General features: G+C 37.6%; 1 protein-coding gene across 2 annotated transcripts in view; it reads left to right on the top strand.

The window, feature by feature from the left end:
• Positions 1 to 27,339, top strand: part of Pde4b (phosphodiesterase 4B) — a 354,760-nt gene that overhangs the window by 316,405 nt on the left and 11,016 nt on the right. For both annotated transcript variants that reach the window (XM_042676846.1, XM_042676856.1), the window contains 4 exons: positions 20,287 to 20,380; positions 25,406 to 25,584; positions 26,679 to 26,777; positions 26,924 to 27,088. In XM_042676846.1, the coding sequence (XP_042532780.1) occupies positions 20,287 to 20,380; positions 25,406 to 25,584; positions 26,679 to 26,777; positions 26,924 to 27,088 (537 nt within the window). The remainder of the gene's footprint in view (positions 1 to 20,286; positions 20,381 to 25,405; positions 25,585 to 26,678; positions 26,778 to 26,923; positions 27,089 to 27,339) is intronic.

Here is a 27,339-nt window from a genome sequence, read left to right as displayed (position 1 = left end):
ATCCTTGTTGGCTTATGTTTTCTTGATTCCTTAGTGTTGGCCACAGACCAAATGGAATTTGAGAATTTTAGAGAAAGTGAGACTAGATGAGTTCATATTGTAGATCATTTTCTCCAAAAAAAAACAAGAAATGGGAGTTTTTGAAGGCAATGACATTGTTTCTCATGATGAAAAAACTCCACATCTACTGAATCTCCTGCCAGCAGCCCAAGTTCAGTTAGGTATGTTAGGGCTGTTTTGCTTAACAGCAGATTGCCTCCTTAGACTTGTTCGTTAATTTTTGTGCTTCAACTTTCATCACCTCCTGAATTAGAAGAATTGTCTTGCACTTCAGCAAAAGGCATCAGAGCATGAGTTCATCAGTGGGAAAAAAAAAAGTCTGATGTTTTGAAAACAGGATGCTTTGGTTCTGCTGTATAAAAAAGAGGAACGGAAAGAGAAACAGTATAGAAAGGAAGAAAGCAAACAGCCTCAGCAGGATCTCCAGCCCAACAACAGCATAAACAGTGACCTGTCTTTCTGACCTTCTCTATGGCTCAGTTCCTGACCTCCAGTCACCAAAACCAACCCACGTCATTGGAAGAGGATAGGAGGAATGGCGCAGCTGCTGAAAGGGTGACTAGAATTTCCTGTCTCCTTCCTCACAAACACAGTCAAAAAAGTACAGGGTTGCAACAACAGGGGCTGAAGAGGCACCAACCAGAACAACCCCAGGGAGTCATCGCTGTGACTGACAGAGAATGGAGGGCCGATTCTCCCCCCCATTCTATGAATAAGAAGCGCAGCCCCTTACCTAGAATTTTCAGATGAAAAAAAATGTTCATCAAAAGATGTTCAGCAAGTTGTGGTGTTCAATAAGGAACAAGGTTGAAGCAACTATCCACTTTCCTAACTGTTCTCCTGAAAGCCATGCTCTGATCTTCTCTTTCACAACTAGCTTTGCCCCAGGGAAATTTTATGTGCAGGACAAAAGTCGGGGCTGAGTTTACTGAAAGAAACATCAGGATGCAGCAGTTAGTAAAACTTTGCTGAGAAAATCTCTGTGATTGGAATGGGAGATAGGCAGTGCTTTCTTAAGATATCATGAAATCAGCAACAGATACCCTCCCTGGGAAAGTGAATCCTCCTGATTCCTTGGGTTTACTTTTCTAGTTTTTCAGGAGTGGAGTACTGAATACTCAGTGTAAAGCCAATGAATTGCCCTTGTTCTTGGATAGGAGGGAATAAAATCACACAATTCTACCAGCTTGTAGCCACCCAGGAAACAGGCTATACATAACACAGGAAGGTGATCATAACAATGACAGGCTGATTGCTGTAATGTTGGGTGAGTCATTTTTGGTATAACTGTATAATCAATTACAACGGGAAATGCCAGATCTAGCACAACTGAAAGGAAATAGATCTTATTGACCAAGAAATTCATCTTATAACTTTCTATCAGTTGATGGTAGGCAGGTTACTGATTGTTGGAAGGGTTTAATACTAGTACAGTTAGCTCAGATCCACTGATGTGATACAAACAGCACTAGCCTTAGCACAAATAGGTCTTTTTTCCTCAACCCTGTGTTTTAACAGAGTCTCAGCTTGGACTTTGTCTGGCTCCTTTCCAGTGTGAGAGATAAGGGTGGTTGGATCAAAGGAGCAGAAGTGCTTACTCCCCTAGATCTCACTTTGTATCTGCCCAAAGGATTGTAAATCCATTTCTGGGGTCTATATAAATCTCTTTCCTTAGATGTGACTCGAGAGTGCCACATGCTAAGGCTTCAGGGACAGCCAAGAGACAGCCATGGTTTGGGGGTGGGGCACTGGGGGTGGGGGGAGGCCATGGTATATGGGAGGAGAGGAACTCAGGCATGGTGGCAAACTCATACAAGCCTACACATGAGTCCCAGAGGTAAAGAAAGAAGAGGGCAAGGTGTGGTCTGAAAGGTGGATCTGTTATACTACTATATACAAGAAGGTCAAGAATTCTAAAATCATTCTGACATTCTAGGCCATGATGAAGACCTAATCATCAAGGTGGGAGTTTAGAAGGCTTAATTTATATTTTATATGTTAGACATACAGTATATGACCCCACAAATAAGTCAGAGGACAGAGTAGAATGAAAACTAGTTCTGACAGCCATGTTGACAAGCATGTACTTTTTGGTCCAATCTTTCCCTTTTTGCTGCTCAGATTTATATGGAATAAAACATCAAGGCAAGAAAGGAAAGCAAAAAGAGCTTGAGAATCAGCCACAGGGTTGCTGTATCCTGGTCTGTTTTTTAGGAACAATTAAATCATTCTGAATCTTTACATTTTCTTATCAATGAGCCAAAGTATTGGGAGAAAATGATCTCCATAGTCTACTTCAGTTGAATTTATTGGTGGAAAAGCAATAGTAAATAACTAAACCATTACTACAGGTATTGATTCTGAAATAGATATTATTAGTTACCCTGTTATACAGATGAGTAAACTGAAGCTTAGAGAGTAGAAATCATTTGCCCAGACTAAATAAATAAAAGTGCCACTCACAGTTGGGAGTATAACTAATTGGTTGAAGCTTATGGTTGAAGCTTATGGTTAATCCTTGACACTACTGAGAAAGAGAGAGAGAAAGACAGAGACATAGAGAAGGAGAGGGAAAACAAAGGCTCAAAGACAAAAGAATGGGAGAAAGAGAAAAAAGAGGGAATGAAAGAGAAAGGAAGGAAGGAAGGAAGGAAGGAAGGAAGGAAGGAAGGAAGGAAGGAAGGAAGGAAGGAAAAGATAGTAAGGAGAAATATGGGGAGGAAGGGAAGGAAAGGGATAGACAGGGACAGACACAGAGACACAAAGGTAGAGACAGAGACAGAGAGACAGAAAAGAGTTTTCTTGAGGATGAGTGGTAGAACACTAGTCTAACATGCATGATGCCCTGGGTTGGTCCCCAGGAAAAAATTAAAGAGGAGAAGAGCCAAGATTTGTACCAAGGGACATCTGACTCACCATCAGTGATCCCAAAGAAATGGAAGGAAAAATAATTAGAGGTATTTGATAATCCTACATTGAATTTTGTAGCGTTTGGTGGGACATCTATCCATCATTGATTAAGTCTGATTCAGAATTCTAATATGTAACTACCACATTCTAGGCCTGCAAGCCAGCTGCTAATCACTTCTAGCTCAACTTTTGGTAAACAGCATCTACTAATATAAGTAAGTTCCTTATCTTCAAAACAAAGATAAGAGAAAGTATTCAGCTATTCATTCCTCAGCTGTCATTATTTTAACTACTCTTTCTATGACAAAATAGTTTAATTATTGAATGTAGTTCAGTATTTTAAGTTCTGGCCTTCTCAAAACATCCAAGTAAAAACTTTGGTTGTTGCCTGGTATACTGTGATAAATCTGATTTGTAATCTATTTTGCTTGATTTAAGTATTTCTACATTGGCATACCTAGGACAACTTGCTTCACTCAAGGCTAATTCTACTTAGCCCAATAGGAGAACCACTTAGGCCAGTTTTTCTGTTAACTCCCTCAGAAGTTCCTAAATGAGGAAATCTCTCAAACACAAGAAAGAATGAAATGAGGGAAGTTACCTTTCTTTCGTGGTGGCAATCTGACAACCTGATAAAGAAGCACTATAAGTCTCAATATCTAGTAAGTCATTTTAAGAAAAGTCTCACTTTCCTGTAGGCAAAATAGATAAATATGTACAGATAATCAAATCTGAACCCTAATCTTGAAAACATTACTCATGAAAAATAGAATTATCGTACATTAGCAGAAGAAACATTTGGTTTCTATTTGCTTATGCTTCCTGTGTGTGTGTGTGTGTGTGTGTGTGTGTGTTATTGGAACATACTCTAAAAGATCACTCACACAATCCAAGGGTAGAGTTTGCTGTTGTACTTCTCATACAAAACATTTAACTTGTAAATAATCGGAGGCTCAGTAAGTGGGGTTAGCATAGCCATCTGGGAGGCATGACTTACAAATCTGAAGACCTCCTAGGACACTTGTGCCACATTCAGTAGGTGTCACTCTCTGAAGGCATTGTGCCAATGGCCTTCCTGCTTCCCTTCCCATTCTTCCCTTCAGCTCTTTTCCAGGGACCTGCCAGCCTCCTTTGGTATGTGATATTTTCCTCCACTGGTGCCAAACTGTTTAGTCTCTTGGAGACTTTACTGTAACTTCCTTTGTTTGATTTACTTTAAAGTAGCCAAGTGCTTCCACAAAGAAAGGACTGTCAAGTTATTTAGAAATGATGAAGACAGTAAAACTCCTGTTTCTTTTGTCTCTTGGTTTGGGAAGCCCTTGATAATCTTTTCCTCTTCATGCAGTAGATTTTAAAGCTATAAGCCATGCAGTACTGCTCATCAGTCACAATTTCCCCTCTGAGGATGACTGAGAATTTTAATAAGGATCATTTTGGAAACCTAAATTGCCTGGAGACTACAGTTTAGCAAACTAATTAAGGTAAAATTCATCTTCATGCCTAGGTTCACTTTCATCTTGAAAATTTTTATTCAAAATAGAGTAAATAGTAAATTAATTATCAAAACATCTTAACGGGCCATGCTCCCCTCTCTTTTTGCCTACAGTGAATGTATTGCCCAATGTTATAACCTTAAGCAATTATACAAATGAAACTAGAGTATCTGCCTCTATCATTCGAGTTTCTTGATAGACATACAAATTTTTGTCTTCTAAGATAACCAAAGTGAACAGTTTCATCTTCCATTAAAATGATGCCTTAGATTTTTGGGGGGAGGGTTGGTCATGGGGCTTGAACTCTGGGCCTGAGCACTGTCCCTCAGCTCTTCAGCTCAAGGCAAGCGCTCTACCACTTGAGCTACAATGCCATGTCCAGTTTTCTGGTGGTTTATTGGAGATAAGAGTTTCACTGACTTTCCTGCCCGGGCTGACTTTGAATCGCAGTTCTCAGATCTCAGCCTCCTGAATAGCTAGGATTACAGGCATAAGCCACTGGCACCCGGCCTTGAGGTTATTTTCTTTTTTGTGGGGGGGAAAGGGAGGGTGTCAGGTCGTGGGGTACTCTGGGCCTGGGCACTGCTCCTCAGCTCTTCAGCTCAAGGCTAGCGCTCTACCACTTGAGCCACAGCACCACTTCCGGCTTTTTTCTTTTTGCTTATGTGGTGCTGAGGAATCGAACCCAGGGCCTCATGCATGCAAGGCAAGTGCTCTACCACGGAGCCACCTTCCCAGCCCGAGTTTATTTTCTTAGGTTAGCTGCAATTCCTACAAATAGGGTTAAATGGGCATAAATATTTTTAAAGGGCATAAATATTTTTAAACTCTGGATCATTGTTTTTCTCACTAATCCTAGTGCCAGGGTATAAGTAGTAAAACTGTGGTTACTGTAACTGCTCTTAACTTCATTCTGCTTCTTCCTTTCCTCTCTCTGAACCTGAAGATTATAAATTGGAAAAGTCCCCCCCCCCCCCCCCCACACACACACTGGTAAAAAGAAATAGTAATTAAGTCATAGATTCATTCTACCATTTAGCAAGGCTATTTGTTTGGGCAGTTGAAATCAAGCTGGTATCTCAGCTTGATCCTCTTTCTATACCCTACAATGTTTTTTGGTTTTGCTCAGAGGATCAATGTGAAGCCCTCACAACACCACTGATTTCCTGATTCTTGAGTCATATTACCAATATCCTACTGGAGTTGGGATCAATGGTTTGAAAAGCTGCCTATAGAGAAACAATAGAAATGGAACTCATGGCCCTATGCATTTGTAATCAAACAAGCCTCATTTACAGCATAGAGAGACATGTTTTATATATTTAGGCAGCTGTAGTTTTACTGTTTATTTAGTGTGGAGACCTTTGAGTCAGATACCACAAATATTTCTCAATAAATTATAAATAATAATAATCTATTGATCTAATTACTTAAAATGAAGAGATGCCTGGAAAAGTAATGAGAAAATGACTTATGGAGAATTGATTGTGGTAGTATAATATTTATTAAGGGAAAATATTCCATGCCTAAAAGATCATTAACATTCTAAATTTAACACTTTGAGTTATCTACCCATTTTTAATCATTATTTATATTGCAATGTAGGACAAAGTAAGAAAAATTTTTCTTAGCATGTGACATAAGAAATTAGAAAAAAAAATGCCTGATTCAAATTTGACATTTTGGCTTTTAAAATAAGAAAGCAAAGATTTGAATTTAAAAATGTTTTATGCCGGGCGCTGGTGGCTCACGCCTGTAATCCTAGCTACTCAGGAGGCTGAGATCTGAGGATCGCGGTTCAAAGCCAGCCCAGGCAGGAGAGACCGTGAGACTCCTATCTCCAATAAACCACCAGAAAACTGGAAGTAGCGCTGTAGCTCAAGTGGTAGAGCACTCGCCTTGAGCTGAAGAGCTGAGGGACAGCGCTCAGGCCCAGAGTTCAAGCCCCACGACCAACAAAAAAAATAAATAAATAAATAAATAAGAATGATTTAAAAGGAGTCTCCACTGAGGGAAAACATTTAAGAGCCAGAATATTTTAGTATAAGAGAAGAATAGAAACACATGAAAAAAATATACTAAATTTTTTACTCACTGAAGTGGATTAAAATGGTGGATTTCCAGCTTTCTCTCTAATCCTGATGTCAGAAAAGTCTATTGAAAATATGACTTAGTAGTATCATAAGAGTTTTATTATCCTTCAAGAATGGAGCAACACTGGCCTTTATGCCTCTTTTGTAACTTCAATACCTAAACAATATCCTGATTGCTCAAATTAACAATTAGGTTCTGCCCTATGAACCTATCTATCCTGGTGTGATCTTGGTTTTGTCTTTTGAAGCCCTACCTATACCAAACTTCAACAGACCATTCTCTCACTTATCCTATCAGTTAATGTCCTTCCTAACATTTCATTTTCTGAAATTGTATTTATGTTTTCTTCCAGATTGTAGCTCCCAGCTTATCTTCCTTTTAACCAGTTCTAGCTCAAGGAATGAACTCAGGGTTATACTCAACATGGTGCTGAAGATGGATCTCTTTTTATCATTTGCTAAAAATTTAACTTATTGAACATCTTTAGACTATCCAAATATAGTGTGTATTTCCAGTATTCTTTTGCAAATATCTTTGATTATGAGCCACTAGAGAGCAGATGGGTCACTCATGAAATGGACTCCAATTCCCTCTATGGACCCCATACATAAATCAGTTACTACTCATTTGCCAGGCTAGTAAAGCACAGTGCCCTACCTGACTGTGTCCCTGCCTTGCTCATTGTGGTTGTTACTGCTGCCTCCATGCTGTAATTGAGTCAGATGATTTAGACGTATCTATATTTACTGATGCAATGGGTATGTGTTTCTTGGCCAGGCCAGCACATTATTTGTGTTCTTAACAGGATGAGCTGCCATTGAACTTTTCCCTGCTATGTTTTAACACTCAAGATCTGGTTGCACAAAGATTATTTGCATCTGTCTTATTCATTGCATGGGAACCTCTCTGAACATGAATCATTAGGATTTACAAGTATTATTTTTTAAGGATTTAAGGGTCAGTATCATTTAACTTTAGAAAAATATATTTTTATTAGAATTGATTTAAAACACTCTTGGATTAATCATCCTTTGTATATTTGAAGACTTAAACATTATAACATTTGCAAACTAAAAAGGGACCATACATTTCTCTTAAAGAAAGACTGTGTAGAGTTCTTAACAGTGTACTAACATGAAACTGCCAAAAATAAACAAAAATATGAACTCCTAGATAAGAATACATTATCTTTTTCAGGCAGGGTATTTACCTTGAGCTAAAATTACTAAAATATGAACTCTATTTTGTGCATAGTTTTCTTTAGAAGGAATTCAAGAAAGATTTTTTTTTCTTTGTTGAAAAGGAATTTTGATCCCAGCTTTACAAATCTAGTCACATTATCCAGAACTATGTTTCCCAGAAAACTTTGTATCTGCTTCAAGGAACATTGGTTACTAGGCAAGAGAGATTTCTAAGGCCCATTTTTCAATTTAAAATTTTTCTTGCTCACAACAAGTCTTGTTGTTCAAGGAAGGAGCACTGAATGCAGAGTCATTCTCTTTAAGTGTATGGCAATTCGTTATTCTGATGTTAGATTCTGGATAGCATAGTAATAAAATATACCCAAAGAGTCCTTTCCCACATACACAGTACTTCTTATATTTTCAAAGGCTACTCAATATGAGGGAATTTTTATTATATCCTATAATTAGATGTAAAAGCAAGAATCAATATAGATAACCGATTTGTGCAAGCCCTTTGATTACTAAATCTTGAGGCTTAGATTAAAATATTGTTGTCTTTGTTTCTAAATATTTAAAGTTAGATGTTAAAGGAAAACCTTCAGGAAATGTATACCGTTCTTATATTATTGTTCTTCTATATCTTCTAAAATTTTTCTTAAATTTTATTAAGTAGTTGTAAAAAGAGCTTACAATTCCATAAATCAGATTATGAGTGATCAATGTCACTCCTTCCATTGTCCTTCCCCCCATTACTTTTCCTCCCTTCCCTACCCTCAAGTCACATAGCTTTATGTGCTACACAATGAATATAATGACTATGTGCTCCCCTTGATTCATTATTTCTCTGTATATTTTGTATATTCTTGTATCCTTGTTCTTCAACTATTTGTTAAAATATAGAACCACCACATTTTGAAGCCAGAGGTCAGTTAACCCAGGCTTTTTCTTCATTTTCAGCCCTAGTCAGATGCTCTCTTTTGAGAGACTTTCTCTAATCATCCTAATCAGCAGCTTTTTGGTATCATGATGTAAAGTGATTTGGGTTTTTACTCCTCTCCTTCATTACATTGTGAAGTTATGAGGGACATGAATTGTGTCTATTAGATTCATCATTGTACTCACAGCATTTAACTTATTTTAATTGTTTCAAAGACGACACACTGTAGAAAATCTATTGGAACTTAGCATTCCGGTTTCCTGTTGTTCTACATAGGTACTTGCTATGTATAAATCTAGTTTTTGTCTAATTTTTAGGTTATGAGGACCCTCCCCCATTTGGTTTGTAGTGACCCCTCAAAGTACTCTCAGGTGGTAACAGATATGAATGAATGAAGAGTAATAAACATGTACAATATAATAGAGTGAATGTTTGCTCCTGAGCCTTCTCCTACGTTCAAAGTTGGGTAACAACAGTTGTTAGAGACAAATGGGTCCTTCCTTATGAATGCCAATGTGAAACATGTTTCTGTTTGCTTCTTTGTCTGTTAGGTTAGTTGGTTGGTTGGGTTTGGGACTGTTTGGTTTACTTTTCTCCCAGAAAGTCTATATCCTGTGAACATGAACCTAAGGTTTGCGGTATCTGTTGTATAACCACCCAGGGCATACTTATCAGTGGGTGTTGAATCTAAAACTCAACCATTCTCCATATCTGCTGTATCTGGAAGAGAACAGCTTGATCACTTCCCATGGTTCAGCCATGCTTTTTATCTTAACATGCACACTGTCACTTCTTTTAGCCCTTGTCAATAAATTAATACCTATTACCAGATTAATCTCAACTGGGCAAATCTAAGCAAAATATGTACTTGGTACAGTTTTCCTTCTGACAGACAATCTGTGGTTATTTGTGTCTTTGATCAATGCTTGACGAGTTCTAAAGTATCTTAAATTATGGAAAATGATTAAATGAAGAAAGCATGAATGGCTAGAGTTACCAATAACTTGGTTGAATAGGCTTCCAGATGGTATAGCATCAACATTAACCATTTTAAATATGGTCTTCTTCATTTGACATGCTTCATCTGCCTTTCTGGCAATTCTGGTTTACACTCCTTGGTCTGCTGAATAATCTAAATGCCCAACAAGCAAGTCTGAACTTCTCTGAGTAAGTGATGTGTCATGTAATCTATATGACAAGGCACTGCATCACACACACATTGGGAATTCTGGAGCTAGCACCTGTCAACAATGAAAAGAGTTAGATGTCAAAGAACCCACTGGAACCTCCACCCAGATGTAAAACCAAAATGAGGAGGAATACATTCAGAAACCTCAAATTCAAAAACACAACACAGATCCAAGTGAAACCTATCTCATGGGATAAAGAGCACTTGTCAATAATTTTACATGAATATTTTCTACCCTCCCTTTTTTAAAAACAGAGAAAGTACCCGAGAGACTCAAGGATTTGGACAGTTTTTCAGACTACATGGCAGTATAGGAGTTTCTTTCCAGAGTTAGGTAGATAAATATTCAGTTGCTTCTCACCATGTGATCCTGATGTTACTATTGTTTTTAGGGTTTCTTTTGAGTTAATAGAGCCCAGTAGCAAGGCAAGCCTGTTCTTCATGTAGTAGCTTGGTAGTCCTCTATAAAATTGCTTTCATCCTCCTCCCATGAGCCGCCCCCTCCAAACTCTTGCATCTTGGGGAGAATTGTTGTTATGCATCCATCTCTTCTAAATTGTAGTAACTCTAATAGGAAAGCATGCAGTATAGCTAGCTCTTTGAAAATAGGATAAATTACTGGGGAAGTTTTATTCTTTGTAGTTTAAACATATGTTCAGACCTTCAATCTGTGGCAAATTCTTCTCAGTTTCCATTTGTGTAGTCTAAAATGAGGATTAGCAAAGTACGAAAACTGGTAAGATGCATGTTTGAGGGAAGAAAAAGATAGGTCTGTGTAGCTCCGGGTTTTTATTTATTTATTTGATAAATGCCAGAGTGTAAAATTACTAGATTCTTCCCCAGCCCTGATGAAATGTTAATCCAGAAGCAAGGATTCCTAAGGCAGCTCTGAAGCATCCTTTTTTTTTTTTTTTAACCTCAAGGAACCTGTGAACGTCACTAACTGAAATCCATGTACCTAATACTAAACACTATACATGCCACATAGTGTCCTTAGAGGGATAGAGTAGTTATCTCAAAATCAAGTTAGGGTAGTTTTTTGTTTTTTGTTTTGTTTTGTCAGGCATGGGGCTTGAACTCTGGGCCTGGACATGGTCCCTGAGGTCTTCAACTCAAGGCTAGTGCTCTACCACTTGAGCCACCACGCCACTGCCAAAGGTAGATTTTTTTTATAGCAGCAAACATCTTGGAAAGTTTAGGATTTATATCAATGCAGGAGATGTTATTTAGATGCCTGAAACAGAGGAAATAAATTCTTCAGAAAACCTGTAACAATATTTGTGGGTAACATGGAATGTGTGGGTGGTGGCTTTCCTGTTCTGTATAATTGCTTTCACCTTAAGAATGAAAATCTTGGGCACTTTTCTGGTTTACCACTAGCCAGAAAACAATAGATTGGATGGTACATGAGTCAGATCCATGATTTCCAGTGTTTTGTTTTGTTTTTTAAATAAATCTTCTAAGTTGTAGAGCTTCTGACTGTAAAATGTTTGCAAAGAAACCTTTTATATTGGAATCCTGGTAGTATGTTGTCACCTTAGAACTGACTCTGAAATTTGCGGTTGGATATTAGCCTTTATGCCTACATATAAAAACCTATAAAAGCTTAAACTGAAAAACAAAACAAAACCAAAAAAATAATGTACCTTGTTTGAATCTTTTGTTTTTCTCAGTAGCTACAATGATTTTAGCCATCTGTTGAAAAAGCAACATGTTATAGTTAATTATCAGGTCAACAACCCAAAATTGTCAAAAATATTTTTGTCTATGTGCCTGTCTATTAACAGATTAAAGAGAAGTGACAAAGAACATAAAATAAGATTGTAAATTTGTGGGAACAGTTATAGATCGTATGTTTCTCAAAGCAGGAAGGGCCTCTAACAAAAGTAAATTTGAAACTGGGCACTGGTGACTCACACCTGCAATCTTAGCTGCCCATAAGGCTGAAATAGGAGGTTTGTGGTTCAAAGCCAGCTCAGGCAGAAAAGTTCCCATGAGACTTTTATCTCCAATTAACCACTCAAAAGCCAGAAGTGGAGCTATGCCTCAAGGCGGTAGAGTGCTAGCCTTGAGCAAAAGAGCTCAGTGTGTCCCTGCCCAAGCCCATAACTGACAAAAAAAAAAGTTAAAAATTCAGAGTTTAAAAATTTCTAAACCTATGTAGTTGTTCTATACCAGATATATTATGATGAGTGTTGTAGCTTTGCTGCTCTTTATGAGATACTTGGACATGGAATACCTGAAACACATATATTAGAAAACTGAAATCACATTTCAAATTTAACTGGGTGTCCTGAATTTTATCAGTTAAATCTAGCAAGACTATAAATGCGAAAATGTAACTATATAATAAAAAATATATAACAAATATTTTATAGAGCTCATAAATATTAAATATAAAATGCAATGTATGTGTCAGTTTTAGGCATAAATAGTTATGTTGTTTGTCAATTTAGACACATCATATTAGCAATTTTCATGGGAAGAGAAAGTTGAGTGATGAAAAATTTCTATAAACATGCGTATGGGTCTAGGAAAGATAATTTTTTCAGATTTTAATAATGTATGTCATGTCTCTCAAAAGGACTTCAGAAATTCTAAGTAAAAATGAACAGCTACAAGAATAGGTAGATAGTAGATGGATGGACCGATAGAGAGAGAGAGAGAGAGAGAGAGAGAGAGAGAGAGAGAGAGAGAGAGATAGGAATAGCCACAGATTTGGGGGTGCTACTCAGTTCTTCATCTCAAGATGCCTGGTAGCTGTGAGCATATTCTTTTGATTTTTTTGTAGGACTATATAGGAAAGCACTAATGATTAGTCTCTGCTTTGCTTTTCTATGTCACTAGAGAAAATTCTTGTCCTTTAGCCAGCAAGTAGAATTTGTTCTAGTTTTGCTTCATCATAAATGGCAATATACTGTTGCAGAATTACAGTACACATATTCATGTTTATTTTTCCTTTTTATCCTGTGTATGTGGGGGAAGAGGTGCTGAGGCTGGAACCCAAAGCCTGAAAAATGTTCAAAAAGCATTCTACCACTGTACCACCCTCCTAGGGTTTTCTTGTTTCTCATTACATACCTATCATGGATTATTGTGTCACTGGGCAGTTAGGAAATTATTCAACCAATGTGTTTAGGAGAATTTCTTTCTTCCTGGTTTGGCACCTGGATAGTAAACATGATCACTTTGGTGTCCCAGAGCTTGGCACCAGCAGAATTCATTTGCTTCAATGTCCCATCAAGAACCATAGTCTGATATAGTAGATATTAATTGACATTGGGTATGTCCATTTTTCCTATTACCTGGTTATCATCTCACCCAATTGAACTTCACTTGCCTCTCCAATAAGACAAACCCATTAACAAAAAAAAACTGCATCAAGTTGTTTTGGTTTTGGGTTTGGGTTTTGCCAGTCCGGGGGCTTGAACTCAGGGCCTGGGCACTGTCCCTGAGCCTCTTTTGCTCAAGGCTAGTACTTTATCACTTGAACCACAGTGCCACTTCTGGCTTTTTTCTGTTTATGTGGTACTGAGGAATGGAACCCAGGGCTTCATGCATGCATGCTAGGCAAGTATTCTACCACTAAGCCACATTCCCAGCCCCTGTACATTGTTTTAAGCAGAGAAAGAGAGAAAAGAAGGGAGAGGTTAGATACCTGATATCAGATGATTTGAAATGTTAAGAACTGTGGAAATTGGAATTTTGAAAAAGCCAATTACATCCTTGTTTGGTATCTTTCTTCATTTAAATCATATATGCAAAGGAAAATGTAGGTGCTTAAGAGTTAACATCTACATCTTTGGATCTTCATCACTTCCCCTGGAAGACACAGTTATCTATTTATTTATTTGTTTATTTATTTATTTATTTATGGTGCCAGTCCTGGAGTTTAAACTAAGGGATTAGTAGGTGTCTCTGAGCTTGTGTGCTCAAAGCTAACATTCTTCCACTTGAACCATAGCCACTTCCAGCTTTTTGGTGGTTAAGTGGAGAAAAGAGTCTTGTGAGGTTTCGTATCCGTATTGGCTTCCAACTAGGAGCATCATCCTTAATAGCTTATAGGCACAAGCCACCAGCAGACAGCAGACACAATTTTTAATGTTAAAAAGGAACTTCAGATATTAAGTACTTTACAACTGAAAAGTTGGAGCCCACAACTAAAGAAGTCAATGAATCTTAACCGAGAGTATAGATTTAATTAGTGCCAAAGCAAAGCCAGGGCAAGCTCTGCATGCAATCACTTCTCACTGAACTATGTTATCCAGCTGTGACTCTTTTCTGTCACTACTAACATTCTTTGATTTCAAGAGAGGAGTTTCAGTCCTGTCGCTTCCCTGATACCCGGGAATTCTTATAAAGTTATGACTAACAAAGTATAAAATATGAGTCAAAAGTTAGTCCCTAAAAAAGTCATTGTGACTTTAATGACTTCGGCAGTTGTTTCATACTGCAAAAACAGGAAGATCCCACACAATAAGGCGCCTGTCTCACAGCTGGGCTCATGCGTAGACAGCTACCCACAGGACTAACCACTGGGGCTGTCTTCCTCTCTTTGGCACCTCTTTTTTTCCCCTGACCTTACAGTTTTCTCTGACTTCATCGGGAGGTTATCAGAAAGTGCTAGCTTTACCTGTCCTTAGTAGTCTGTGTGTGTGTGTGTGTGTGTGTGTGTTTGTGTGTTTAAAGTATAATCTAGCCATTTTATTCTTAGTTTTTATATATAATTACAGAACCTTTTTAATGGTGTATTTCCTTTTTATTATCTTGAAGTAGTTGTACTAAAGAATTGCCATTCAATGAAGCAGTTTATGAATACAGAGCATCTTGATCATCACCACCCTTCCCACCCTCCCATCCCTTCCATTACTTAATTTTACATTATATACTGATCTCTTTTTTTTTTTTTTTTTGCTTTTTAACAAAGCAGTTTATGTGTACAATGAATCTGATCTGTGTCATCACTTCAACTTCTTCATCCCTGCTTCAATCCACCCCTTCTCTTGAATTTCTCAATTCTTTGGTATACACAGCGAATTTTTGCCTGTATTTTCCCTGCTTTGTTCTCTACCCCTCTCCTCCTGGCCCTACCCTCCCCTTTTGCAAGTACACATTTTTTGGCTCTTATATTGTTGGGCTTTGGCTTGTCTTTTAACGAATTATACTATTTGTATTCTCCATAGAGTTTATTACACTTGTCAATTCATTTGGAATACTTCACTTACCCCCCTGTGTGTTTATTTGTAGATTTATAGACACATTCTAGCTACAACAAATGAGGAAGCCAGGCATATTAAAGCTACCAGCACAACCTTGTTCATTTTAGTGTTATTTACCATAATTGAGATAGGGAACCAGCCCAGATGCCCCTCAATGGATGAATATATGTACACAATGGAATTCTACTCATCCATGAGAAAAATAATATTATACTATTAATAAGGAAATGGAAATACTTGTAAAGGATAATAATAAGTATTTTTTTGATAGTCTAAGATTCAACCCCAGACAAACCTGGATTACTTTTAGAAGTAGCTTAGATGTGTTTGATGTTAGCAACTTGTATTATCTCTATTCTTACTTTCTTTAGCATGAAAAACATAAAATTATCATATCTTATTTCTGAAGATTCCAAAACCCTTTTGGTCCATTTCCCTTATGTGATTTAATAAAGATTTCATAACTATGATAGTGCCTAGCATGCTTGTGAATCTTTGACCAGGCCTTCAATTAGTCCTTTAAAATATGTTTGTGTCAAGTGTAATTGAATTTCTATCTACTATTGCTAGTTATTCTATGTTTTCCCCATAACTTCTCACTAGGAAAGGAAAGCTATTAAAAAATCATAGATGATTTCATAGAGAAGGTATATTCTAGGAAAATAGCCTTCAATTATTTATACAGAAAATGGTGCCTTCTCTTTTCAAAAAGTAACTGCAATTTCTTAGCAGTGTTTGCAAATCTACTGCTGGAGGTGTTGGGGGAATTTGTGTTATAAGGGTTCATTCACAAACTTTGCTTGTCTGTGTTGGAAAGGGGCTTTGGCCATTTTCCCTAGGGACATTATTTCTAGGTAGACTTTAAGCAGGGTTTTCTTATGAAAGCAGATTCTTAAAGAAAAATAAGATCTGTGTACATTAGACAGTAGAGACACATTGATCTTTGAAATAGTGCACTCCTGTTTGTGGATATCTCTCCTGTGATTGATGAAGTAACAAATGTGCATTCCTTTTCAACCCAGTAACTTCTCTGGACAAAGCTTTTTATTCAGGAGTGGTTTTACCTTTGTATCTAGACTAAACATCTAACTTGATAAGTAGACAGGGAGACTCCAAGAGTCTTAGGCTATAAAACTCTGAGACATGATAAATACCTCCTTTCCTCTCTTAGTGACTTATTCTCACAGACTGAAGCATGTCTTATTTTTTGCTGTTTTACTCAGTAGTGTACAAAATTTTATTTCCTGGTAAACACTAGTTGCTAGTAAATACTGAATCTAAACTGTTGGAGGCTACCACACAATTTATCATAAAGTCATAAAAGTTTAGGCTGAGCGACTGAGATCCTGAATTCATGCATCACTCTTATTTCACATCAAGAGAGGGGAAGTGACTTACCAAGACATTAACTAGAACTAAGAATGAAAGTTGAGGTCATCTATTACAGTGTGGCTGCTTCTAGTTCACCAGAAACAACTCTTAGTTTGGAGCCAGACATTGAAAGTCCAGCTATGCTGATATTTCCAACTGTCTCCTCAACCATCAGCCTTAAAAATATAGCTGTGCCTGTCCTTGAGGTAGCTAGTCACAGGGTACAGTACTAATCTACTAATCTTACTAATTGGACTTTATCTTACTAGAATAAGTCTGCTCCCTGAAATCCATATCTGCTTTCCTTAGTTTGTACAGAGCACAACATAAGTGGACCCTTCTTAAGTGTTTTTTGATGAGAGCAATGATTGCCTTAGTCAATGTGGTTGGGCCCTCCCTTATGGAGGAGGAAAACCAGTGGTGGTTGCTAAGCAACATTTAAAGGACTGAGCTGGTTTCTGACACTGAATAACTTCCGTTTGCGTACTTCATCATGTGTGTTTTATGGTTGCCTTAAAATGTCTTTGTTTTTTTTAATAATATTGCCATGCTTTTAGCAAAAGGCTTATAGGAGAGTTGATTTAAGCTTGAGAAAGAGGGAGATGGCATTCATCTCTTAGCTACTTCCATGAGCACACTGACCCTTTCTGTAAGGATACAAAGATGAAGAGTGTGGTTTATTCTGAATCCTGTAGTTGAAAGTCATCACTCTCAGTTGGGACTGATGGATGATGCATCCTGACAAAGTTCTGAGGCAAGGAGCAGCTATAGGAAAACATACACAGAAAAATATTTTGCTCATTCTAGCCTTTATTGAGTCAGCTGAGGGGCAAATATGGCTAATAAAGAACCATTCCCATGATCTCCAGGCTGTTGACTATGGTGGTTGACCAATGTGCCCTAATAGATTAAAATGTTTGCACTAAAGTAAACACTAATTCAAAGCCTAAAAAGAATTTCTGTTCATATTTTTTCGTTGCATGGATACCTTCATTGGCCATTTTAGGTAATCAATATATGTTAGTTGAAAGTGATAAAACAGAATTATAGAACTAATTCAAGCCTGATTAATTCCAAAAATTTTTCTAAGCAGTTTGGAGATATCCAAAGAACCAACAAGGGGATAATTCCTTGAATGTTATGTTTGGCTAAGTCTAGTGTGCAAAAAAAGAAAAAATATGGAAGAAATTTATCTCCAAGCTTTGTGAGGAGGTAGTTTTATAACAACTCAAGTGAAGTTGGCTTCTTTGCTAATATTCAGCAGAGTTTATAAAACTATCCTTCCTAGCTTCATAGTCTTCTTGAGTATTGAAAAGGCCATTGTGACAGAGCAATTTTATCTATAAAAATAACTAACTTGGAATTTATGCAATTCATGTGGAGTTCAAAACTACAAGGGATTCAATAAGTAAAATACACTGGCTGAGAAAATCAATTCAGTGATGCCTGGTTACTGTTACCAGCAAATGTTGTCATGGGAAAACACACACACACACACACACACACACACACACACACACACACACAATGTTATACAGAAAGAGAGCAATTGTGCCTCTCTGAGAATAATGTATAGTGCAGTGAGCCAGCACTGATTTGCATTGGCTTCACCTCAAAAGGCCAGGTCTTCTGGGCACAGGCAATGTCGTGACCCAGGGCTTGGATGCCTGAAGTGAAGCTATTGTGAGATGTAGGATGCTCATTTGGAAGGAAGCTACCTCCCAGTCAAGAGAACCAATTACAAGTTCAAGTTGTTGCCATGGTGCTTTGCTGTCCATTCAGCATGCTGTACATCAACTCCTGGAAGGGTAGGGATGTGGTTACAAGGGAGGAAGGAAGAGTGGGAGAGCTCTGAGTATGAATCTTATTACAGCAGGAAACTAATCCCAGCCTTTCCTTCTGTGTAATGTTGACAAGGAAGGTGGCAGGGGAACCTACCAAAAAGGAATGACATTTCAACATGCCCTAGGTCACTAAGACAAAAAACTAAAATCAAAATTTAATTCCTATTTTGAATATAAATTAGAATATATAACATTAAAACGTCAAGTAAGCGTGGTTACTCCTAACTCCAAAAAGTTCATCATTTATTCAGCACAAGATACTGTTATATTTCCTAAGATAGTCTGGATCCCACAGGAAAGGTTAAATGAGTTTAATCTATTGCTCAAATTCAGTCTAGTATGCATATTAATGAGCTGGAGTTCAGAAAATGGCACATTACATATGAAGCACTCTTCAAATGAAATCAATCAATTCCATCCCCTTTCATTTCATTGTGAAAGTAAGCTAAATGCAATCAGCATCGCTGGTGAGCAAATAATCCTCCACAAAGCTAGTTACAAAAAATGAAAAGAAAAAAGTCTTACATACTGGAAGCTTAGTCTGAAAACAGCTATAGAGTTCTAACCGTTTTCAATTTTTAAACAATGCTCAGAAAGTAAATGAATCACAGACACCCTCTCTTTGCAGCAGTAATGAGCGTCTGAGCTCTGCAAAGGCAGCGTCTGCAGAGCTGGTCTGCCATGCAGGGAGAGGGTTAAGGAATACCTAAGTGAAAGGGAGGAGGGTGCAGCTTTACTTAAATATTCATGGGGCTTCCTCCATTTTAATCTTCTCCCTTTTAAAAGATGGCTGTGTTTCCCCTGTCTGGCAACTCCCAGGGAAAGGAGAATCGCTGCTTCATTACAGAGTTCAGCTAAGGAGGACTCATCTAGGGTGGAAATCCCTTCAGCCACCAGGACTCTTCATGATTGATGAGTGCTGCAAGCCAGCCAGATGAATGCATTTGGACAGGCTCTTGCTCCTTCGTGCAATTCCTGATTTCATTACTCATTTCTGCCAGCAATAATCAGGGAGCATAGGCTTCTTGCGAGAATGGAGTGTGAAGACGGGCTTTGTTTGAAATAGGAAATGCTTTAAATTTTGGAGGCTTGTCTTTTGTAAATTTGGATTCTTCTGCCACTGGAAACAGCAGGGCTTTCCTGCCCCTCCTTTTGGGGATTGCTCTCTCAGAACTGAATTCTTTCAAAGGGATTTGTGGATTGTGACCAGAACAGCATCCAAAATGCCTGAGGCAAACTATTTGTTATCTGTGTCTTGGGGTTACATCAAGGTGGGTTAATTTGATTGCTATGTGTCTTTGATAAGAAAGTGAAGCCTTTACATCTATATGTGATCTATGAAGTAAAAGCCATTTGTGATGATTCCGTTTGTGAATTCATTTAACCCATTGGGGCTTGCTTTTGTGAAATGAGGCATGCAATGATATAATGCATTAAAAATTTAAAACTTAATTTTACTGTTATTATTAAGGAGTTATACAGACATTGCATTTAAATTTGTGTGACATATTTAAACCCTGTTCTTACTCAAATTTATTTTTAAAGGATGCTTTTATTTTCTGTCATTTTCCCTTTAACTTTTCAGTTAATCTCCATCACTGAATAAGGTTATCAGTTTAAATTATCTTTTGGATTTCTTTTATAATTTTCCATTTTAAAAGTAGTTATGTTTTCAAGGAAAATTATTTTGACCTCTTCAGAAATTGAAATTCCTTTTCCTGGGTTTATTTTTAAAAAAAAAATCAGATGTTAATTGTAAGAAATCTTAAGAACATCTCCATCTTCCCTCCCCCACTCCCTTACCCCAGGAGACTGGAATAATTTCAAATTAAAAAGCTATTATATTTTACAGGATCAATATCATCTATCTACGTAGAATTTGCTCATACAGTCTTTTGGTTCCTAGAAAGTAAAGTTGGAAATATTTAAAGTGATCATTTCCTCTGTTTTAGATGGTTAATACATTTTTTTCCTTTCATAAACAGTTCAAAAGAATGCTGAACCGGGAGCTGACACACCTCTCAGAGATGAGCCGATCAGGGAACCAAGTGTCTGAATACATTTCAAATACTTTCTTAGGTAAGGTATTAACTGGAGGGAGTGGGGGAATCTTATCTCATAACTGAACTTGGTCAAAATCAATTTTGGCAACCCATTAAGGCCATGCCATTTAAGATTTGGAATGAGGTTAAACATAGCATACCAAATCCATTGAAAATAACAACAAAAGTCAGTCTATAAGGAAAAAAAATAGTTGATTTATAAGATGATGTTAAAAAAAAGAATGATAAGTGCCATTCAAGACAGAAGGTTATTAGCGGATGATTACATTTATCTGACTACAGGTTCCCCAATTATCGACCTGCTCATTTCCATCTTTTCCAAGACCTGTGAAGTATCAGGGAGGTACATTCACCGAAACCCTAGCAATCACTCCATTAACTCCTCTGACACACTATTCTTTCAATTCCTTCAATAAGTGAGCTTTGAAAAATATATTCTGAGGTGTTTTTCAAAGGATATGCTTGGGTAATAATTTTATACTGGCTCTCTGAGAATAAACTTGGGCAATAATGTAAGTTATTTCTTAAAGATACCTGAGTGGGGGAGGGTATTTTCATATCTCTGACTTAGTCTTCTTTAAGCATAGTCATTGTCTTCCCCATCTGGTTAGTTAGCTATTATTCTCCAATGCTACATTACTAGCACTTAACACATGATATTGACAAATAAGGTTGCACAAATGATCCTCAAATACTGCCATGTGTCTTGTTTGATTAGTAGGGACTTCTGAGCTCAGGTAAAGGCAATTCTATTGCACAAAAAATATTTTGACTATTTTAATGTAATAATACAGAATCTGCACACATATGCACTTCAAAGTGCACAGGATGCATTTAGATTCTGATGCTGCTGACTTGCAGCGACTGCTGAAGTATGCTTATTTGCACAACCCCATTTTCGAGGGAAAAGACCCATTCTAACAGCTGAGCATCATTAATCAACGAACATTTGCCTTAATGCAGAAGGAAGCACATACCTCTTCTCATTTTATTTTAAAAATCAATCCCATTTTTTGAACTTCAAAATAGTCCTCACTACCAGCAGATCAATCAGCTTTCTCTTCCAGCAGTTCAGTACAAAACCAGTGCATTACTGTACAGTCTGTGATCACCAGGCACATTCACAGGTGCTTTGGAACTGTTTGGATATGCAGGTGTCTGCAGCACCCAGGATCTCCAGCTGCAGCTGCATCAACCTTTGTCTGAGAACAAAGAAGAATTTTTATGCATCGCCTCTCACAGAGGTGGCTAGAATCTAATGGAACAGAAAACCTTACTGTTACTTTGCTGATCCCCTTTATCCCTTTTGAACCCAGAAATCTTCCACTGACCATTTCAAATGGACCTTGTTTTGTGTGACACTCAGTTTATTTCCAGAGGCTGGGGATCATTTTAGAAATATTTTCTAGATTATTGACAACAGCTGAGAAGAGTAAAATCAAAAGTGCATGAACTCATTTTGATTTTCATACACATTACTTTTTAAAACTCCAAGGCTTTTCTGCTTGGTAGAAGAGATTCTCCCTATTAGAGGTAAAGCTCCATAGAGTGTTTGAGTCCTTCATCGTTCAGTACTAGACTGAAGTAGTCCTTCTCATTGGTAGTCTCTTCTAATAGCTGCTTTCCAATGACAATGAGAATAGCTTACCATACTAATTGATCATTTTATCAGCATTAGAAGCTGATAAAAACGTCTCTTCATCTTCAATATTCCATTTTCAATTTAGGTACATCTAAGGAAAGTTATTTGTCTGGATTCTCATTATTCACAAAGTTATCAAGAACAAATTGTGGAGAACAGTTCTATGAATCTTTTTTTTATTTTTTAAATTATTATAAAAGTAATGTACAGAGGGATTGCAGTTAGATGTCTGGTAAAGAGTCCATTTCTTTTTGGGCAATGTAACCCCTTCCCCTGCTCTCCCAATTTTTTCCTTCCCATCCCCACCCACAAGTTGTACAGTTCATTTTCAACGTGGTATCTAGTGAGTACCACTGCTGCATGATTATATAAATCTTAATCTTTACATACTATTATCATTAGAAGGGGGTGGTGGTGGTGGTATGTGATGGTAAAACCCATTAAACTCTTGGGCATCTGCCTCTGCCTCTTTTGTGATCAAGGCCAGATTTTCATTTTGACAATCAAAAACATATATAGTGGACATACAGAAAGACAGATAACAGGTTATTTACCAATCCAGGCAGTTATTGACAATGGGCTCTAGACTACTTGGACAAATGGATATTAAAGTATCCAATTTCAGGAAAAAGTATAGACAGCAGAAATAAGAGTTCTAGATGCTACATTACAAATTAGTAAAGATTTTCACAGAAAAAAGGCCATCTCTTAAAACCCCATACCTAACATTTTAATACCTAGAGCTCATTTTAAATAATCTAAAAATATGAAGGAAAGCATTGAGGGATTTTCATAATTAAATGATGTTGGAATCAAATAAGCAACATGCCTCAGGTTATGCATTAAGATAATTGAAGGCAACCAGCTCTTGTAGCTATTTTCTTTTTACTTCACACTGGTCAACTATTTCCCTGATGCATTCTGAGCATTGTATAAATGCAAATCAGCTAAGTGTTCCCCATCATTCTTTGGATTTGTGTTTCAGTTATTTCCATACTGTGCTGGCTAAGCATTTAATAGTGGAAACTCTAAATAGAGGAAATTCTAAGTATGGAAGCCTAACAGTTTTCCTGGGTCTGCAGGAGAACAGCGGGGCTTCTTTCTTGCAATGTTCCAGATGCAGCAAGGGTTCAGCTCAATTACTCCCTGTTGCAGGCCATCTTTAATTAAACAAAGAGGACAAGCTGCCGGTCCCACCAGAGCTGGTTCTATCTGTTAGCAATACAAGGGAATCCATCAGCCTCTTTACCCAAATGTGAAGATTAGTGGTTTAGAATGCCCTTTTATCTTGGAAAAAAGTAGTCATTGTTTAGTAGTGAAGTGACGGGAAGAAAAGTAATTTCAAAAATCATATACTGTACAGTTTTCATGCCAGAGACTATGTGGCAGGAAAGAGATTTTTAATGGGAACCTCAAGGCCTTCTTATTATTAAATCACCATGTCTGGAACAAAGTAATTGCAGAATAAATATCTGTTAAATAAATTGTTCTTTGAGCTTGGCAAAGTTGCTGACTTCATCTGAAAAAATGAGAGTGTGGGATTGTTATCGATTCCTAGACCTGTCTGGGAATGCCTGATCATCCAAAGCACGGGGGAATTAAAAAAAAACAACACCAAAAACAAAAACAAAAATACAAACAAACAAAAAACTAGTTCAGTGAGGCTGGGTGAAGCCTGTACATTTTTTTTGAAAATTTCCTGCGTGCTCCTGATTAAGTTGGAAATCCCTAAACTAATTGAGATGACTAAACTTCTTCCCTAACAAAAAGGCACCGTCTACAAGCTTGTAGAAACCTAGAGATCACACAGAGATGGCCAGGGAAGGGGAATACCTCTGCCTCAGCCCCACGGGCAGGTGGCAATGTGCACAGAAAGCTAGTCCTGTTTCACCATAGTTGCTCAGCTTGGCTGGAGTGACTACCAGGGCAAAAGTCCCTGAGGAGAACATGTGACTATGGACTATGCTGACATCTAGAAGAGTATAAAAGCTATGGTCCATCTCCCAGCATATCAACTGCGAACATGTCCTTCTCAAATGGAGAACTTACCTTTGTACTCATTTTCACTGTAACAAGCAGAGATCAATGTCAGCCTTTGTGAAAGCCACATTAACTCTTTCAACCATGGAGTCCCATTTTAGTTCAATAAAGCAATTGAAACAGTCATTGCTGCTGCATACTCACTAGCATCCTTGTGGCCTGAAAGAGTTACTGCATCTGTCAGTACTCAGGATGTATCCCTATGAAATCAAATAGAGTATTTGTTTACAGGCATTTTCAATAAAGGAGGGAACTTCTGTAAACAGGTAGACAGACATTTTCACTAATCCTAGTTCTGCTATTTCTGTGTGGCAAAAAATTTAAATATTAAATGCCATTATTATAAATATTTAGTAAGCATAAATGTGTTATTAAGTGTGATGCCTATTACAAATGAGATGCCCTATTATCTATTAGTAGAGTTAACATATACAATGTATAAAATAAAAATGAAATTATAGTCTTCCTCTAAACCTCAAATGTTAACTAATCAGTGTTTTAAAATAGTTCTCCTCCTCCTCCTCCTCCTCTTCCTCCTCTACCTCTTCCCTCTCCTCCTCCTTTCTAAATTCCTTCCTTCCTTCCTCCTCCTCCTCCTTCTCCTCCTCCTCCTTCTCTTCCTCTTCCTCCTCCTTCCTTTTTCTTGCCAGTACTGGGGATTGAACTCAGGACTTCAGGCTTTTACTTGTCCTTTTTAATTGTGGCTAGTGCCCTACAACCTGAGCCACACTTTTAGTCTAGCTTTTTTGTTAGATGATTGAAAACATAGTCTTGAGGACTTTTCTGCCTGGGCTGGCTTTGAACTTCAAGCCCCTTGAGTAGCTAAGTTTAAAAGAGTGAGCTATCAGTCCAGATGAATCTTTTATTTTTTTTAGCATATATTGCTCATTTAAACTGAATCAGCTAAAATCATTTTTAAAGAATGAATGAAAATGTATCAGCAGAGCTTATTTTCATTAATCTTGCTTCAACCTATGAACGTTTTTGTTGCAATATAAGTTAGTCACCTTAATGCAAAATCCACATGTAAGTATTAATATTTTTCACCTCAAAAATGTGTTGTATAATTCTCCTAAATTCACTAAGAACAGGAAACTGGGCTCGAGTACTATGTCAGTCACTTCCTGGACAATTTACTTAACTACTCTGAGCCTCAGTTTACTTGGCAATAGCATGGAGCAACAAGTCTTATTTTTTTCACCACTCCACAAGGTTATCCAAGATCCAGTGATGTTGCATTGTACAAGTCCTTTATACAATTTAAAGGCTATTACACATTGTCTGAGCTGTTTTGAATATTGCTGTGTATGTTCACTGGCACAAATGTGATTTGAAAAACCAAACATTCCTTTGTTGCAGACAAGCAGAATGATGTGGAAATCCCATCTCCCACCCAGAAAGACAGAGAGAAAAAGAAGAAGCAGCAGCTCATGACTCAGATAAGTGGAGTCAAGAAGCTGATGCACAGTTCAAGTTTAAACAACACAAGCATCTCGCGCTTTGGAGTCAACACAGAAAATGAAGATCACCTGGCCAAGGTTTGTATGAGCTAGGCCTGGAGGTGCACAGCCCTCTGCAGCATACGAAGCTTGTTTACCATTTAGACATATATATGGGTCACTTTTGCTTTGTCATTATTTGTCCAATGCTGGGGCAATCTTTCTTCTATATCAAAGACTTTACTTTGGGTCCTGAATTGGGTTTGGTGATGGATAGCTCCTTATGCCTGGAGCATCCTGATGAAAGAACTCTAGGACATCCAAAGGAAATCCAGGAGGAGAAATCTGAATTATCCCTGGAGATGTTGTCAGAACTCTGTGCCAGAGGGCCAGAGGGAAAATCTACACTGATTGGCAGTGCTAGAGAAATAAACAGATCAGGAGAGTAATGACTCCTGAGTGAAGCAATGACTCCAGTAGTAGAGGCAAATGCAGACAGAATGCATCTGTCCTCAAGAGGCGGTACAGAATCACTGCTGAAGTTTTCATTGCTTTGTGAGACAATGAAATGAGCTTCCTCTGAGCAAACAACATTCGGTGAGGCCTTCTGAATTGATTAAACACCCAGCCAGGCCTCTGAGAAGTTACTCAGAATGGAATAAATTGTTCCTTCAATCAGATAATCTTAGACTGATCCCACAACACAGGCCTGAATGATGTTTCTTCCAGGTTTCTCTTGGTCATTCTTAAACTGGGGTTGATTTCTGCACGTTCTGGTAGCTCAGTCTCCCTGATCTGACGTCAATGATAATAACCAAAGGACAGGGGCGTTTCCTTGACATTGTTTTCTACCTGCCACTGATAGGCCAGTAAGTAGCAGGGGGAGTGATGGGGAAATGGGACCAGCGTAATCTCTATTCACTCAGGCAACATTGTTTGAGGAAGGATGCAAAGCAAATATAGGTTAGCAACTATATTTATAAATAGATATACATTTATAATTATTGCATAAAAAGATCCCAAACCACCTGAGTTATTCCACCTGAGTTATTTTCAGATATTAGAACACTCTAATTATAGTACTCTATATAGACTTAGGTAGCCAATTAATATAAAAAAAAAACTTACAAAAATTTTGTAAACTTACAAAAAATATTTATCCTTATTCCTAAATTCCTCTTTATTTTTTGTAGGAGTTGGAAGACCTGAACAAATGGGGCCTTAACATCTTCAATGTGGCTGGATATTCACATAATCGGCCCCTGACATGCATCATGTATGCCATATTCCAAGTGAGTAACATGAGATGATGTTGATTATCCAAATGGATAACTCCTTGTAAGGGATTTGTTTTTCCCATTCTAGTTTAGGTTGCCACTTAATCTTGCTACATTTTTGTAATCCACATATTCATGTTCTAATCCATTTTATTACATAGGAAAGAGACCTCCTAAAGACTTTCAAAATCTCATCTGACACATTTGTGACCTACATGATGACTTTGGAAGACCATTACCATTCTGACGTGGCCTATCATAACAGCCTGCATGCTGCTGATGTAGCCCAGTCTACCCACGTCCTTCTTTCTACACCAGCATTAGATGTGAGTAATTGTCATCTGGTTTGGATTCCTGCCCATTCCTTTAAAAGCACCATGCAACGTGCAATGTATTTACAAAAATGATGTAACTGGCTTAACTGACCCCAAATTTATACACTGGTTCTTTATGAAATATAGAAGCATAAATTGAGTAATAAAACTAGACATTTCTACCTTCTTTACTCTCTAAGAATAGAGTAACGTTTCCATCTCTTCCAATTGAAAATTATTTAGTTATAAAATAATCAACAGAA

Source organism: Dipodomys spectabilis, unplaced genomic scaffold (genome assembly GCF_019054845.1).
Source record: "Dipodomys spectabilis isolate Male_0828 unplaced genomic scaffold, ASM1905484v1 ptg000002l, whole genome shotgun sequence".
Taxonomy (NCBI): domain Eukaryota; kingdom Metazoa; phylum Chordata; class Mammalia; order Rodentia; family Heteromyidae; genus Dipodomys; species Dipodomys spectabilis.
Note: the sequence above shows the minus strand (reverse complement) of the source record. Positions and strands in the feature narration are given on the sequence as shown.